Source organism: Onychostoma macrolepis, chromosome 12, assembly GCF_012432095.1.
Source record: "Onychostoma macrolepis isolate SWU-2019 chromosome 12, ASM1243209v1, whole genome shotgun sequence".
In the NCBI taxonomy this organism is placed as follows: domain Eukaryota; kingdom Metazoa; phylum Chordata; class Actinopteri; order Cypriniformes; family Cyprinidae; genus Onychostoma; species Onychostoma macrolepis.
Genome location: NC_081166.1, coordinates 7,074,758 through 7,090,725, shown reverse-complemented (window position 1 = coordinate 7,090,725; position 15,968 = coordinate 7,074,758). Strand labels below are relative to the sequence as shown.

The following is a 15,968-nucleotide window of genomic DNA, read 5'->3' as shown; positions in this document are numbered from 1 at the left end:
CATCCGCCAGGTCTTTGATTTTCAGCCACAGGGGGGCGTTCCCCTTCACGTCCACCGTCACGATCTTACTGACGCCTGGGGGGGAGGGGGAGTGAAGACAGTCGACACAGGCCACTGAGGACTCTAGACAGACACACTACTTTTAGTTCAGGCAACAGGAGCTCGACACACACTCACACGTGGGCGTAGATCTCATCTCAACAATACTGCTGGCCCCTGAATAATGATCGCAAGGTCCAAAATTAACACTCATCAAGTGCTAAATGCAAGCAAAAGACTTGTGTTTTCTGATAACTTTCCTAAGTGGATATTATTATCATCTGAAGTTTGAATATTGAACTCCTAAAGTTTTCTCCAGAACTCCATTATATCAAGACCAAGCCACTAAAAGGCACCAAAATGAAAATATAAAGAATAAAAACAAGGAGTTGTGACAGGTGAATAGTTTATGTTTGTTAATGTTAACTAAAACTATTAATATATATATATTTTTAATAATAATAAAAATAATAATAATTGTTTAAGCTAATATAAAATATAAATATTAGATGAAAAAATTCAACTTAAAAATAAAATAATTAACTAAAATTAAAACTACAATGTAAAATAACAATGTCAATTACACAAATTAAAGATAAATAGCACATAACAAAAAAAATAGAAAATGAAAATATAAAAAGCTCACTCAAAATAGTGTTAAATATTATAATAGTATATAAATTATATTATAATAATACTGTTTGTAAGTAATAGCGCACAATTACCTTTGCTGTTTGTCATAAATAAGCAAGGAAATAGCTAAATAATTTTAAATAACAGCTAAATTATTCTGTTAATAATAAAATAAAAATAATGCAAAATTCCATGGGCAGTTACAATATTTATCTACAGTAACTTTACAATTAACCCACCACTGGCAGGTGTTAGTTGTGGACCCCGACTGATTATAATAATCACAATTCGATGTTAGCACATTTATGGAAGGAAAGTGTTTTCCTGCGCCCAACACCTCTGCACACAAACAAATAAACACACACACACACACACACACACACACACTCACGCTCTCTCTCTCTGTGACTACTAACTGGCTTTATTAATTAAACTCAAGATTATCTGGTAATGTTAGTAAGGTGTTAGAAAAAGGAACTTTGAGGCTAAAGGTGTTATACATGAAATCTGAAATGTATACACGAAACAAAAAAGGCACTGACCATCAACAGGCATGCAGGGCTCGTAGATAAGTCTGTAACCCTCAATGATGCCGTTAGGGAAGACAGGCTCGCCCCACGACACGTTGACGGAGGTGGTGGTGAGCTCGCTGAAATGGATGAAACTGGGAGCGCTGGGAGCTGAAAGAGAAAACATCTGCTAATCAGGAGAGACGGTCTCAATGGATTAAACGTGTCTGTCTGACTCCCTTTCCTGGAATTGAGGCTTTAAACCCTTCTTGGAACAAAAAACAGCTACAACAAAATTACCTGTCATTCTGTGCCTGTTTCTATCTCTGGGGGAAAAAGAAAAAGCGCAGACATAATATAGAGACAAATCTTTTTTGATGAAGGAGAGGAAGACAGACACAGCTTGTGAGAAGGTTGTCAGACTCTTGCTGATTTATTGTACTGCATTTGCTATGTGTTTCAGCTCCACAGCTTGAGACAAAACCATTTAACGCCAGTCAGACTGTTTTCTGGAAGAACGATTTATGATATAAACAAAAACTGTCAAGCTATTATATGTAGTTGTAACCACAAGCACACACAATGCTCTTTAGTATGTCAACAGTACTTTAACCGCACACAATAAGTGGTCTTAACTGCAAACTAAACAAAACAATGACACATTTGTTCAACATATTTTAACAAAACTCCAAATCCAGTCAGTAATTTAGGTGTTAATTCATTCAACGCTCTGATGTTTCAAAAACTGACTTGTTTCAAAATCATTCACTTGAGAATCAATCAATCTATACTAAAGGTGAATTTTGTCTTATTTGTCACATCATCTTTTCTTCAAAAGAAAAATAAAGAATAAACCTAGTGCATGTTTCCACCATTCAATTTTGAGGCTTCAGAATATCAGTTTTATGTCCTCTGTCCTATTATACACACTACTTTGTTTCTCGTCTTTCCCCTTCTTGAATTTTATTAGCAAAGAGAGTAAAAACAAAAAGCTCACACATAACAAAATAGCCTGGAAAGCTATTTCATCCATCAACAAATTTTGACACTGAGGCTCAACACGGCCAACTTTATAATATCAGATGACAAAAAACGGTCACTTCTGTGGCAATTGAATGAAAAGCATATTTCACTCAGACTCCAGGGAAACATCTCCTCCAGAATGAGAGAACAATCTAGAGACTGTGTCCCACAGACGCTCTGAGCCGTGAGCCAACTCACAAGCATGCCGAATGAAAACCACAAGGCTGAATAAGGCAGAAATTACTCTGCTTCATCAGAGCGAACTCTATACACACAAACAAACGCAGACAGCAGATTTACTGATTACAAGCAAAGGATAACTTATTGAGTTCTTGATATTTTTTGGCCGGTTTTCAGCAGTGGTTCACATTCCAGAAGGTCTTGGACAAATAATGAAATTATTTGAAATAGTTTCCATCATTACAAACTCCTGAATGACTGCCCATGTGTTTACCGTAAAATAAGTTGCAGTTTTACGTTTGTGCTAGTTTAGATATAAAATTATTCCATTCAGCTTTAAAATCTGAAAAAGTCTATCTAGTGAAGTTCTGATAGTGGTCTTACAGTACACCATATATCTAGCAAATGACCCAGAACAAGCGTTTTTGTTAACTTTTGTGATAATGCATGAAGGTCCAGGACAAGACGGGTAAGGACAGAACTGTCTAAAGTTTCCTCACCAGCTTGCTGTGTTCTTCCTCTGGTCGGTGGGCTGCGTGGCCCATCACCGGCTGCATTGAAAGCAGCAACACTGATCATGTAGGTGGTGTAGCCCGTTAGATTCTTGAGCTTCACCCCTCCCTCTGGCAGGAAGAGAGTCCGCAGTTTCTCGGTCTCATTTTTCCGCTGATATTCCCAAAAGAAAATCTGCAAGTAGAAAAAAAATAGGTCACACTCATATTATTGTTTTGCATGTCTGTTTTAGGCATTTTTAGCTTCTAGAATATTCTATTATATAAAGGCTACATTATAAAGCTCTTGGAAACATTTTCAAGCTCATCATTTATTTTTGCAACCTTTTTAAAATGACCTTGTCCTTTACATAGGGTGACCATATGTCCTCTTTTCCCCGGACATGTCCTCTTTTTGGACCTACAAAAATGTGTCCGGCCGGGATTTCTTAATCGCCCCAAAATGTCCGGGATTCGGCTGTTTTCTTATTCCCGCTCCCGCTGAATTGCTGACCATTGCCGCCTGCTCCCGTAACATGTTTCGCTCCCGTGATTTTCGTGTCCACTCCTTTAAACATTCTAATATTGTATAGAATTTTGGTGCATCAAGGAGCCGCTATCTGTATGTGGTGTATTTAAATATTTTTTAATATTTTGCGCTGTTTACTTTCACTTTCGATTTCGCGATCATGTGCACTCTGTGTAAAGGGAGCACATCTTACAAGATCAGATATTTTTCAATGAGCTCAGGATCTGTTGAGCAGCAAATACTCAAGCATGGTCTTGTCAGTCATCTCTCCTTATTCTCAACCTGTGATCAGTCAAATCTGACTCCTGCAGCTCTTTGCCAAGTCCGCCTTTTTTCCACAGAACTGGGCTACTTTTAAACTGTTGCCATGGGTTGATTTTCCCAAGTGGGTTAAAGGTTTGAATATAAATTCCATTTCATGGACTTTTACATTAACTGTTCTCTCCTGGTGGAATGACCTGCCCAACTCAATCCAAGCAGCTGAGTCCATAATATTTTCAAGAAACGGCTGAAAACACATCTCTTTCATCTTAATTTGACCCTCTAACTCTAGCACTCTCTATTCTAATGCTAATTTTATTTGCTTTTTTTTTTTTTTTTTATGAAAAAAAACCCCTCTGACCCTCTCTAACATTTGCACTTTCTATTCTATTTCTATTCTAACTACTTGTTTTATTTATAAAAAAAAGAGCCTCTAACACTAGCATTCTCTATTCTTTCTACTTATTTTCTTTTTATTTATTATAAATAATGACCTTCTAACACTAGCATTATCTATTCTTTTTCTGTTCTACTGACTTGTTTTATTTTTATTTAAAAATGACCCTCTAACACTAGCATTCCATATTCTTTTTCTATTCTATCTACTTGTCTTCTTTTTTGTTTATTATAAAAACAAAATAAGCAAACAACAAAAAAAAAAAAAACCATGCTATGTATACTGTTAGGCGAAGCCCCGCCCATGTCCCCGCCCCCTACTGTCCTCTTTTTGGAAAACTAAAATATGTTCACCCTACCTTTACATATAAGTTTAGTGTCTTGCCCATGTGTCAATCCCAGACATTTTTAACTTATGAAAATCCATTATTAAAAAAAAAATGAATTAGTACATTCTACACACACACACATACATATATAGACACATACATACATACATATATACTGTATACATATATTACTGACAGTGATCAGTGATTTTTTCCACATAAATTACACAATTTTTTTTTTTAATGCAAATAGTAAACAGTATAAATAAGTCAGAAAAGCCATTAGTCATAGAAGGTCAACAGATAACCATAATACAGAAAATATCCATGGGACTCACACTAAAAGCATTTTCCACATAGTCATCAGAATCTGACCTTATAACCCTGAATATCTCCATTCTGAGTCTCCAGTGGAGGCGGGTCCCACGTCACATCAAATTGCGTGGCAGTAGCTGATTGGATGACCACATTTTGAGGTGGGGCAGTGGGAACTGTGAGGGAATGCCAATGTGAGGTGAAGTTTTGGTCCTTTTTATTTGTAAGCCAAGAAAAACTTCATAAAAATAATAAAGGTTTTTACCTGCTTCACCAACAAAGACTTCTTGTGGTGAGCTAGTTGGTCCCTCACCAACAGCATTATAGACACTCATTCTGATTTCATAGCGCTTGTGTTTCGTAAGATCTACAGAAGAACAAAAATCACAAATAGCAGTTTTTTCATACATGGTTGGCACTCTACAACAAGTTTTATCTACTTAAAAAAACTAAACTAAACTAAAACACACAAACAATGTGATTCGCTTTATATTAAATGTTCCACTTTCTCGACCATCTTTGTTTCATTAACTTTGACTCAGACTTTCTCTGAAAACTGTGTCAGCTCCTATCCCGAAAGATGAGTCAGTCTGCTTATTTGAACTCAATTTACACACTGCTCTTCCAGCAGAGATCAACGGCAGATAGAAACCAGATCCAGTTCTTAAATTCATTACCACACTAGACGTGAGGTGAGAACATGACCGCTGACAGCAGCCAGCCTAAACATCTAGACTGCATATTCTCAAGTAAGACTTGACATGTACTGGATTAGACACAATCATACATCAGCTTTATGAACTGGGCAGGAGAATTAGGAAAAAAATAGCAAGAAGAAACAGGAAGTGACTTACTGTCCAGCTCATACTGAGTGAGGGAGGGATCGCTGAGGTTCCGTATGCCGTATGGAGCTGCAGAAGAGGAAGTGGAGGAAGAGGAGAACATTAGCAAATAAGATATGATCAAGAGTCAGAAACTAGCTTAAATATTTTAAAATAGTTAATATTGAATATAAAATTATGCTTGGTTTACAAAAATAATACTTTTGAACTAAGAGGCTATTAATGAAGATATTTTATGTTTGTACAAATATTTTATTTTAAATATTTTAATTAATTTTTTCAAATATTTTTATTGTTTTGGGCTGTGAATCAATAAAAAATAGTATGTAATATGAAAATAATGATTATTATCTTAAATATTTTAAAACAGTTCATACTAAATATAAAATGAAGCTTAGTCTACTAAAATGATACTTTTAAACTAACAAGCCCTTAATGAACATATTGAAATTGAAACTAATACTAATTAACTGATTAATTTAACTTTTTTTTTTTTTTTTACTTTTAATTAAATTTAAAAAATATATATTTATGATTTGGGCTATGAATCAATTAAAACATTAGTCATTATAAAAGACAAATCATTTTGAATATTAAACAAAATAATCACAATGTTAGGCGCAAAAAAAAAAAAAAATTAAGATGTATACTTGTCTCGTTTAATGTACACTGCTAGTAATACTTCTGCTTACATGTGAGTTCTGCCCAGCTGATTGAAGGGCTGCTGATGGCATGAGCGCTGATACTTCGGAGCCGATCGTAAAGCAACTCCCGATATCGGATTCTGAAGCCCAATAGGATCCCATTAATCTTCTCCTCAGGAGGGGGCTAAGGACGACAGGACATGCTGAGCAAATGTCACCACACATAATCAACAGTGTCATTAAAGGTGAAGTGTGGAATATCTGTGCCACTAGTGTCAGACTCAGCAAACAGAATTGCTGCTCCTGCTATTGGTCAGAAAAAATTCAGACCCGCCCCCTTTAAGCTTTTGCCATTTGATTTGTGTCTAGGGTTGAGTTACATTGAGTACATGTAATTAGAGATTGTATAAACATGTATGTTGCTAATAGCCGGAGGGCAAATCAGAAAAATCCCCCCAGTAAAGCGTGAATGAACTAGTTCTGCGGGAGGAACCAGTTCACTCACCTTTTTTTCACCTGAATGGATAAAAAAGTGAACCAGAGGCTTGGGGCTTGTAAAATCAGCCCTCTTTGAAAGTGTAATTCAGGGGTGAGTTTGATAATATGTGTTTAAGATACATACTATGCCCTCCTGCTCTGTTGATGAAAAAACCGCTGATGGAAAAGCAAGGCTCGTGTGGCTGTAAGTGAAAAGTCCTGCCCACTTACCTGCCAGCAAATCAGCACAGAGGTTGTGGTGTGTGGCGTGACAGTCAAGATTGTGGGAGATTCGTCTGGAGCTGGAGAGAGAGAGATACGCTTAAATGGAGAGGGACAGAAATATAATTGTGTACCTGGCATCCCAGCGAATGTTTTGCTGCATCAGCTACAATGTCTTACGCTACATAAACACTGCATTGCCTGTCTACCAGCCTGATTTGTTGTGTTGGGTTTTAAACAGGCATTATGCATGGCCTGTCTCACTACACTAAAGTTGCTTCATAGCAACCAGAGATACTGTATTACCTCACTTATTCTACTGCTTCCAGCAATGACATCATCGCTGGAACACAATAGCATCACCTGGATTCACAATAAGTGCTTGGCTGCTATCATGACTGTAAAGCCAAGTTCTCGTAATACAGACAGAATAGCATCTGTGTGCTGCATAATGGTCAATTCATGAAACGCATATCACATACAGAATGGTTTGGCTGTATATATATTCAAAGACAAGAAGGCGGGACCATGTAGAGAAGAATATGTGTTTAATGGCTCTGTTCCAAAACCCAGTGAGCTGCAACACTGCCTATACAGGAAAAGGAATTTTTGAAATAAGTCTCTTATGCTCGTCAAGGCTGCATTCATTTGATCAAAAATACAGTAAAAACAGTAATATTGTGAAGTATTATTACAATTTATTTAAAAATGTATTTTATACTTATGATGGCAAAGCTGAATTTTCAGCATCATTACTCCAGTCCTCAGCGTCACATGACCCTTCAGAAATCATACTAATATGCTGATTTGGAGCTAAAAAACATTTCTTATTATCATTGGTAAAAAATAGCTGTGCTGCTTAATTTTTTATTTTTTTGGTTCATTTTCAGTTTAATGCATGCCAAATAAAAGTATTAATTTCTCTCTCTCTCTCAAAAAAAACAAAACAATACAAAAAAAAACCCCTCACTGATACATATCACACAAATATTAGGTGAAATAATCCACTGAAATTATATTGAACTAATTATATTTATCTTCTGGAAAGATAGGGGGGTTTTACCCCACAAACAAGACTTTTAGCCTCAAATTGAATAAAACACTAATTTATTACAGCTCTTTTCCAGTGTGCCAGAAGAACCAAATGACACTGCTAAGCATTTGTTTAGAAGCAGTAATTCATCTGTTCAGTTTTAAAATAATTTTATTAAGCATCTCCTAAAAATGTTTACAGAACATATAAGATGCTGAATTCAATGTTAAAGCAGCCTCCTGTAAGCTGGTTCTCCCGTTGGTCTGGTTTGCAGATTTTAGAGGGGTTTGGGGCACTTGTCAGCCGGTTAGGCTAAAAGACCAGCTACCTGACAAACTAAAGACTAGGTTGTGCGGTATGGAACACCATCTAGAACATTTGAAATGCTTACGATGCCTTACAATGTCTAGACAAGCAGCTCAGAAGGTTTTGAAACAGAGTGTGCAAATTTGTGGGAATGGGCAATTTATATCGGCTAAACAAAACATTTCTAAAGAGTACAAGAGATGCGGAATGAAGAGGGAAGGGTTAAATGTTCTAACCATCCTGTAGTGTTGTAATGGCTTCACTCTCTTCACTGTAGTCACTGTCTCCAATATCATTAGTGGCCTTCACTCTGAACTGATAGGAGGTGAAAGGCTTCAGTCTGAAATAAAAATCACACACACACGAGTCAAAACACAGGCCGCTGTTACAATGACTAACAAAGTAACGTCACTTGTTGATGGAAAATCTGTGCTTATGCATGAAGGACTTTTGAATCAAAATCACACAAAACTTCCCAGCAGATGTCTTTTGTACCTGTCAACAATGTAGGAGCTGGACTCGTGGCTAACAGATGCAGAATGAACCGTCCAGTTCTTCTCAGGCAGCTCTCTGACCTGAACCGTGTAATACCGGACCGGAGATAAACCGTCGCTGCCGGGTTCCCATGACAGCAGCACGCTGCGTGCCTGTACGTTTTCCTGCGGGACTGTGGGACGGCTGGTGGGTTGTGGTCGAGCTGGGGGTCAGAGGTCAAGCGTAAGCACACTTAAAAACTTAAAGCCAATAATCAAACACATTCCTAGCATTTTTTGTGAATCCGTTTGTTTAACGTTAAATCACTTATTTGAACAGTTCAAATAAACAATTCACTAGTCCCTTCACAGAAGGCAAGATATTCAAACGTTTTTAACTCCATACAAATTTTCTTGTTTTATAAACTGTAATGAATCTGATACATGAAAATGAATTAAAAATGAATCATCTCAAAGATATATTCAATTTTTTGTCCATACAGTTATCTTTAGAATGTGTTTGTCCCCTTACCCTGATACTAGTAATAGCAAATGGTAATTTAAATTTAGTTTAGTCTATTTAGTTTAACATATTGAAGCTAATATAGTTGAGCTACTTTTGGTTAGCAATTTTAATGTAGCAAACTACTTTTTCAAATAGTAACTTAATTGTGTAACTACTTTAAATTATGAGTAACTTGTAGCCTGGAAAGCTAGCTTTAAATTATCATCCCGACCCTGGTTTTACGTGTGCAGTCATACAATATTATCACTGCTCCACTGCACACTTATAATCCTGCAGAACACGGTTAACATTTTAAAAAATGCATTAGATTATGGAGAATTTATGACTCTCATATTACATTATGTAAGAACACATTACAATTCAATACCTCTACGTTGGATCAGTGAACTGCATAAACAATCTGAAGTCTGATTATAATGCTTTGTAAGAAGAATGTGCCTTTGCTTGAGTGGAAGTCAGTGCAGCAAAACTTCTGCCAGGCGTCTCAAACCACACCAAAGTGGGTCTGGCTAAAAGGGATTGATTTGTTTTGGACTTGACCTCAGTGGACCGTGGACGTCTCCGTTCAGAGACATGAACACACAAACATGCACTTTAGATCTGATTATATGAACCTGTGACAGTAAGATCATTTGGATAGATTTAAATTTTAACCATTTATAATTAATTTCATGCTTAATATCAGACACACTGCTCAGTTTGAGCTTGTCTTGTGGATGTGTGACAATACTATGCATTACCTCTCTTCTCGGTGGTGACCACCAAAGCCTCGGCTGCCTCTCCCCATCCCTTGCGTGTCTGCGCTCTGATACGAAACACGTACACGGATTCCGGCCTCAGTCCGGTGACGGTATACTGCCGTGCGCTGGAGTTCAAGACGTCAAACGTGGCTGTGTTGCTATTGGTGGAGTTCAGGCGGTATGTGATCTGATAGGCTGGAGAGGGAACCGATGACATCACAGAGATCAGGACAGGAAAAACTGTTTTCCTTGTGTGCAGTTGAGGAAATGTAACACATTTGGCTTTGTTTCTTGATTAGAGGAAACGCAAGCTAATGAACAAAACAAAAACTAATGTGATTTTGTTTACAATGGGGCCGCTTAAGAGTGGAAGCACTTACACTATTTTTTTTTTTTTTTGCTTGGAGTCAGTACATTTTTTTTTTTTTTTAATTAATACTTTTATTCAGCAGTGATGCAATAAATTGATCCAAATTGAGATTAACAACATTTATAATGTTACAAAATATTTCTATTTCAAATAAACACAGTTCTTTTGAACTTTTAGTTGATCAAATTATCATAAAAACATACTACAGTTTTCACAGAAATATTAAGCAGCACATCAGTTTTCAAAACTGATAATAATGAGAAATGTTTCTTGAACGCCAAATCAGCATATTAGAATAATTACAGAAGGATCACGGATGGGAATGACTGCAGAAAATTTAGTTTTGCCATTACAGTAATAAACTACATTTGAAAATGTATTAAAGTAGAAAACAGCTGTTTTAAATTGTAATAATATTTCACAATTTACTGTTTTTAGTGTACTTTCTTTCAAATAAATGCAGCATTGGTAAATATACAGTAACAGAAAATTAAAAAAATCATAATGACCCCAAACTTTGAAAGGTAGTGTAAATATGGTTTAAAAATAGGATAAAGTATTTTAATGTGATACTCCGTGTTTGTTTTTACATGTTTATGTATATTTGCATATGTGTATGATCCGTTAACAGTCACTGTTGAAAGCATTCAGGGATGTTTCCTCTCTTGATGGTAAAAAGAGGTCATTCAGAAGACAAGCATGTAAGTATAAACACCAGAAGAATGAAATGCATGCACACTCAAATGCACAAACAAGCAAACAAACTCTTGTACCCAGTATGATGCCGTTGGGCTGGGAAGGTGGCTGCCAGATGAGCCTGACCGAGGTGGTCCGGACTTCAGGAAAAAGAATGACAACAGGTGGCCCGGGCACTGAAAACAAGAATATCATAAACTTGTAAAGACACATCTGATTATTTAACATGGCAACTGCTTGTTTGTTGTGTATTGTAGTGCCCACCATCATCAAGGGTTCGCTCCAGGATTGAAGGAGTGCTGGGTCTGCCGTCTCCAATGCGGGTGAAGGCGAGCACCTGGATCTCGTACAAAACGTACTTTCCCAGTCCGGTCAGCTGAACACTGTGGCTGGCGTTTCCTTCCACCGTCCAGAACTGAAGAGGAGAGTCTGAATCCTTCTCCTTATACACCACCTGAAAATAATAATAAAAAAAGAGACATATCAACCTTATTTTGCATCACGGAAATAAGCTATTTTCTTTGAACGTGTGAGACTTCCACCATTCACTTTCATATGCACGGAAAAAAAAGCTTCGCTCATGTGTTTTGCAGTCAAGTATTCAAATGTATTTCTTTAATTTGTTGTTTTTGCAGCTTAGTTTTAATGAATGGTGTTATTTAAAGTGCTCGCAGACCTTATAGCCCAAAATGAGTCCATTCCGGTCGGGTTCGGGAACTTCAAACCAGCGGACCAGAATGCTGCTGGATGTAGTGGCAAATGCAGAAACATTCGTGGGGCCACAAGAGGGGACTGCATTAAAACAAAGACAGAAGGGTTCATACAAATAAATGTGTTGGTTAGGGCATATACTGTATGTACGTCTGTATACGTCTATGCATACTAAGTCCTTAATGGGGTTGAAATATGTGCCTTATATCTATATGTGTGTGTGTGAGCCAGGGGAGGATTAAGAGTATGATGATAGCCGGACACATATCACAAAGGCAGTGAAGCCTGAAAGACACCAGATTTTGACCATTATTGGGGGAGTAACACAGATAATCACTTTCCGGCACAAATCCCGGACACAGAGTGCATGATTGTGGGAATCTGATTGGCTAAAGAAAAACAGGGGAGTCATGTGTACAGCCCCATGTGTTACCAATTTCCTCAACAACTACTTATTAATCCCAAACCCATTTCACTGAATTCTGGTAACTATGGAGAACAAGCTGAGCAGAAGGAGAAAAACAGGTGATCCAGAGGAAGTGTGTACACTTTCATGGCACAGGAGCAATGAAAAAAGCTTGCATGTGTGTGCAGATTTGTGCCCATTTAAGCCTGTTTAAACAGGAAATCCTGTGCCCACGTACTATATATGATGAATGATTTAAGACATGCATTAAAAGCAACATATGTGTTCAATGCAATGTTTTTCCATTCCTTATTATAAAACTGACAGTTGTTGAAAAATCGGATGTTTGAAGCTATAAAATAACAGATACATTAATATATTATTACTATATTGAATTATATATTTTATATAATTATATTTTATATATATTTTAATTTTAGCTTTAGTAATTTGTTATGTGCTTTTGTAATTTTTAATAGTTTGTTTATTTAGATAGAGAAAAACATTTTATTTGAGTTATAGTTATTTTAAGCTTAAACTTATTTCAATTTTTATATCTATCTATCTATCTATCTATCTATCTATCTGTTATATACTTTTTAATGACTGAACTGTGGCTTGTGCAAGTGTTTTGTTGCAATTTATTACTTTATTGTTACTTCCATTATGATACAAAACATGACTAATGTTAAAAAAAATGTAATAACATTTATTTTAATGCCCTTTAATGCAGAAATGCATTAATGTAATGTAAATATTACATGCAAAAAATCTGAAATGTAAAATTCATAAATAAATAATTTAATAAATAATAATAAAAAAATATATTGGTTTGTCCTTACCGGACTCTCTGGTTCTTCCCCGTACAGGTTGACTCCAGGGTCCTGCTCCAATGCCGTTGATGGCCTGAACTCTGACCTCATACTCCGTCCACTCCTCCAGGTCCTCGATGGTGAACTCTCTCTCCAGGCGATCTGCAATGACATGCAGCAGGGCTCTGGACTGAGCTCCGGTCCTGCTGTACTGCACACGGTAACCCACCGAATCTGGGTTCCCATTGTACTCCCATTCAGGAAGAGGCTGATCAACATACGAAAAAGAGAGAGACTGAGTCTGTGTCAAAGTCACAATGCGATGCACTGTATGTGTGTATTGTTTTGATTGTAGAACATACCACCCATCTAAGCCAGAGGCTGGTTTCACTGGCCGTCCGCAGGGTGACATTTGCAGGAGCCATATCAGGAGGAGCCTGCAGGGTCTGGATCTTTCTGGAAGGCTGGCTGGGTGGACTGGTGCCCACTATGTTCACCTGACGCATACGGAACCTGCAAATCCCATTATACACTTCTTTCAATGGCCTGCTTTACATTAACATTCATCTAGGGTGGTCTAATGATAAGCAGTGTTGTTATTGATAACTAAAAGTAAAACTATTAAAAATAATTTTCAATAATGGACATAAAGTTAAAATAAATTTTGGAGAAATTAAATATAAACAAATCGAAAATAAATATTAGATGAAAACTTGAAAAACTTAAATGAAAGTTAGAAATGTTGCCTTGCCAACTAACCGAAATAAATAGGTACTAACAAAGTAAATAAAATACCAACTACTCATTTAATACTGAAATATGTATTTATTCATTAGTGAAATAAGTACTAAAATCACTAAAACTGAAATAAAAATAAATTAAAGCTACATAGAAATATTGAAAAGTACAATAAAAATGATAAAAGCCCATGACAAAATTAATCAAATTTAGTCAGTTTAAAATGATACACACACACACACACACACACACACACACACACACACACACAAACACACACAAATATGAACAGCCTGTTTGAGTTTAAATGCAGTTTTCAATAAATTGCCTATTCTGTATTTTTTCGTCTCTTGCTCCTGTTTCCTCTTTTGGTATTTTGAAGCAGTACTTACAACCTGGTTATGATCCACCAGCGCGAAATGCGAAAACTTGTAATGTTTCCACCGGTCTTAAGATTTTGTTCAGGAGTGTATATATTCTTGTAAGTAATAAATAAATATATGTATCACCTATAAAAGGTGTAGGGGTTGAGGCCGGAGACCTCCAAAGAGCGAGCATCAGGCTCGTTGGCCAGCTGATGGACCATCACCCAATCCTCATTCTCTCCAATCACACCCACCTGAGAGAGATTCATGTAAAAGAGAGGTTCATTCAAAGATCAAATCAAGCATGCTAAAACTTCACCCTCGTGAATAAAGAGTGACTCACCTGGGCCTCCACCTGCCAACGAGAAATTGAGGTCTTGCCATCGTATCCTGGCTTGAACTGCAAGGTTACTGATCGAGGGCCAATGTTTGAGATGGCCAAGTTTGTGGGAGGCCCAGGAAGCTCTGTATTGGGAGAGAGAAAAGAGTGTTTTAGTTTACAAAACATTACTTATTTTAGTTTTATTTTATTTTATTTTATACTGAATATAATCTGGCAATAAATCCTGAGTAGAACAGATTGTTTCAGGAACCAAACATTCAAAAAAAAAAATGTTGAATTGTGAAAATGTTTGGCTGCGTTATGGCTCCCCCTTTTGGTAAGATGAGGCTTTGTATACAGAGAAATAAATAAACAATGAATGGCCATTCTTACCTGTGAAAGTTTATCTCATTACTTCAGGAATTTACATTTTGGTTTTTACAACCAGTGGCTACACAATGTTGTGGCATCTTGGAAAAACCATTGATTTTTACTGTGGGTGACGACAAACTGACTGTTCCAAGATGGCGGTCGAATGTGGCATCTGCCTATACATATCTATGGTTGTTACACTGCACCCATAGCAAGCAGCTCTAAATATACTTTAAAAACAGTTTTCTCACAATTCAATGTCTGTGTGAGAGGCAGAAATGAACAAGAACTTTGGTACAAATCATTCCACACTCACAGCTGTTACCCAGCTTATTATCAGAAGATGAAATATGCCTCCAATAAAACACTGTGGGAATGTCATGAAAGCAGCAGGCTCTGCATAACTTTGGGTAATAAGGGTAGCATGGTGCGACACTATGACCGTTCAGGATTCATACATCTTTAAACGTCTACATCTACTTTTGAATGTGTGCGACTCGTACACGGTTTGAGTCTGGAAGCCATAGACCGTCTAATGAAGCAATAAAGGAGAAACGATCTCTGTCATGGGAGTCGTAATCGTGAACTCCGCGCAGCCAGAGCCTCCTCCTGTCAGTTATTCTGCGGCTCTGGGCTGCATGTGTTGGTGCTGCATCGATGCAATAACGAGGGCTTGGATGTTTAACTTTATAACCCTCTGTAGTCCTTTTAATGGGAGCTCTAAAACCAGTGGTGGTCTAAAGCTGATTAGACCATGTTTAGCCTTTCCAGTCTGATTTTAATGTGCAGTTTGTCGTTACTGTTTTGACTGGTTTGTGCATGTGTGAGCTTTACCTGGCGGTACTCCTGAAGAGATGGTTGAAGACGACAGCTGACCCTGACCCTTGGAGGTCATTCCAGCCACCTCAATGGTGTATGTGGTGAGAGCGGTCAGTCCAGTGACTCTATATTCCAGAGTAACATTAGGCAGGTAGTGTGTAACCCGTGTGTTAGTACGGTTATACTCCTCCCATGATATACGATACCCTAGGAAACAAATATGAAATATTTTATATTATTATATTATATTATAATATAAATTGTATGAAATAAAAACATAAAAATAATAAAAATAATATTGTATATTAATTTCAGATAATTAAACTAGGGTTCTAGTCTAGAAATCGAGGAGTTAACTTTTGAAAATATTTTGGAAATAATTATTTTTT

At 37.0% G+C, this 15,968-nt stretch overlaps 1 protein-coding gene across 8 annotated transcripts in view; it reads right to left on the bottom strand.

Moving 5' to 3' along the window:
• Positions 1 to 15,968, bottom strand: part of sdk2b (sidekick cell adhesion molecule 2b) — a 341,245-nt gene that overhangs the window by 22,480 nt on the left and 302,797 nt on the right. For 6 of the 8 annotated variants that reach the window (XM_058794072.1, XM_058794075.1, XM_058794074.1 and 3 more), the window contains 19 exons: positions 15,595 to 15,786; positions 14,410 to 14,531; positions 14,211 to 14,320; positions 13,326 to 13,476; positions 12,994 to 13,231; positions 11,711 to 11,826; positions 11,299 to 11,488; positions 11,112 to 11,210; positions 9,969 to 10,163; positions 8,725 to 8,926; positions 8,466 to 8,569; positions 6,900 to 6,970; positions 6,240 to 6,375; positions 5,560 to 5,616; positions 4,971 to 5,072; positions 4,766 to 4,881; positions 2,885 to 3,071; positions 1,215 to 1,352; positions 1 to 123 (listed from right to left, as the gene is read on the bottom strand). The exon at positions 1 to 123 is cut by the window's left edge and continues 87 nt beyond it. In XM_058794072.1, the coding sequence (XP_058650055.1) occupies positions 1 to 123; positions 1,215 to 1,352; positions 2,885 to 3,071; positions 4,766 to 4,881; positions 4,971 to 5,072; positions 5,560 to 5,616; positions 6,240 to 6,375; positions 6,900 to 6,970; positions 8,466 to 8,569; positions 8,725 to 8,926; positions 9,969 to 10,163; positions 11,112 to 11,210; positions 11,299 to 11,488; positions 11,711 to 11,826; positions 12,994 to 13,231; positions 13,326 to 13,476; positions 14,211 to 14,320; positions 14,410 to 14,531; positions 15,595 to 15,786 (2,649 nt within the window). The remainder of the gene's footprint in view (positions 124 to 1,214; positions 1,353 to 2,884; positions 3,072 to 4,765; positions 4,882 to 4,970; positions 5,073 to 5,559; positions 5,617 to 6,239; positions 6,376 to 6,899; positions 6,971 to 8,465; positions 8,570 to 8,724; positions 8,927 to 9,968; positions 10,164 to 11,111; positions 11,211 to 11,298; positions 11,489 to 11,710; positions 11,827 to 12,993; positions 13,232 to 13,325; positions 13,477 to 14,210; positions 14,321 to 14,409; positions 14,532 to 15,594; positions 15,787 to 15,968) is intronic. The other 2 variants (XM_058794073.1, XM_058794078.1) reach the window with 1 other exon arrangement.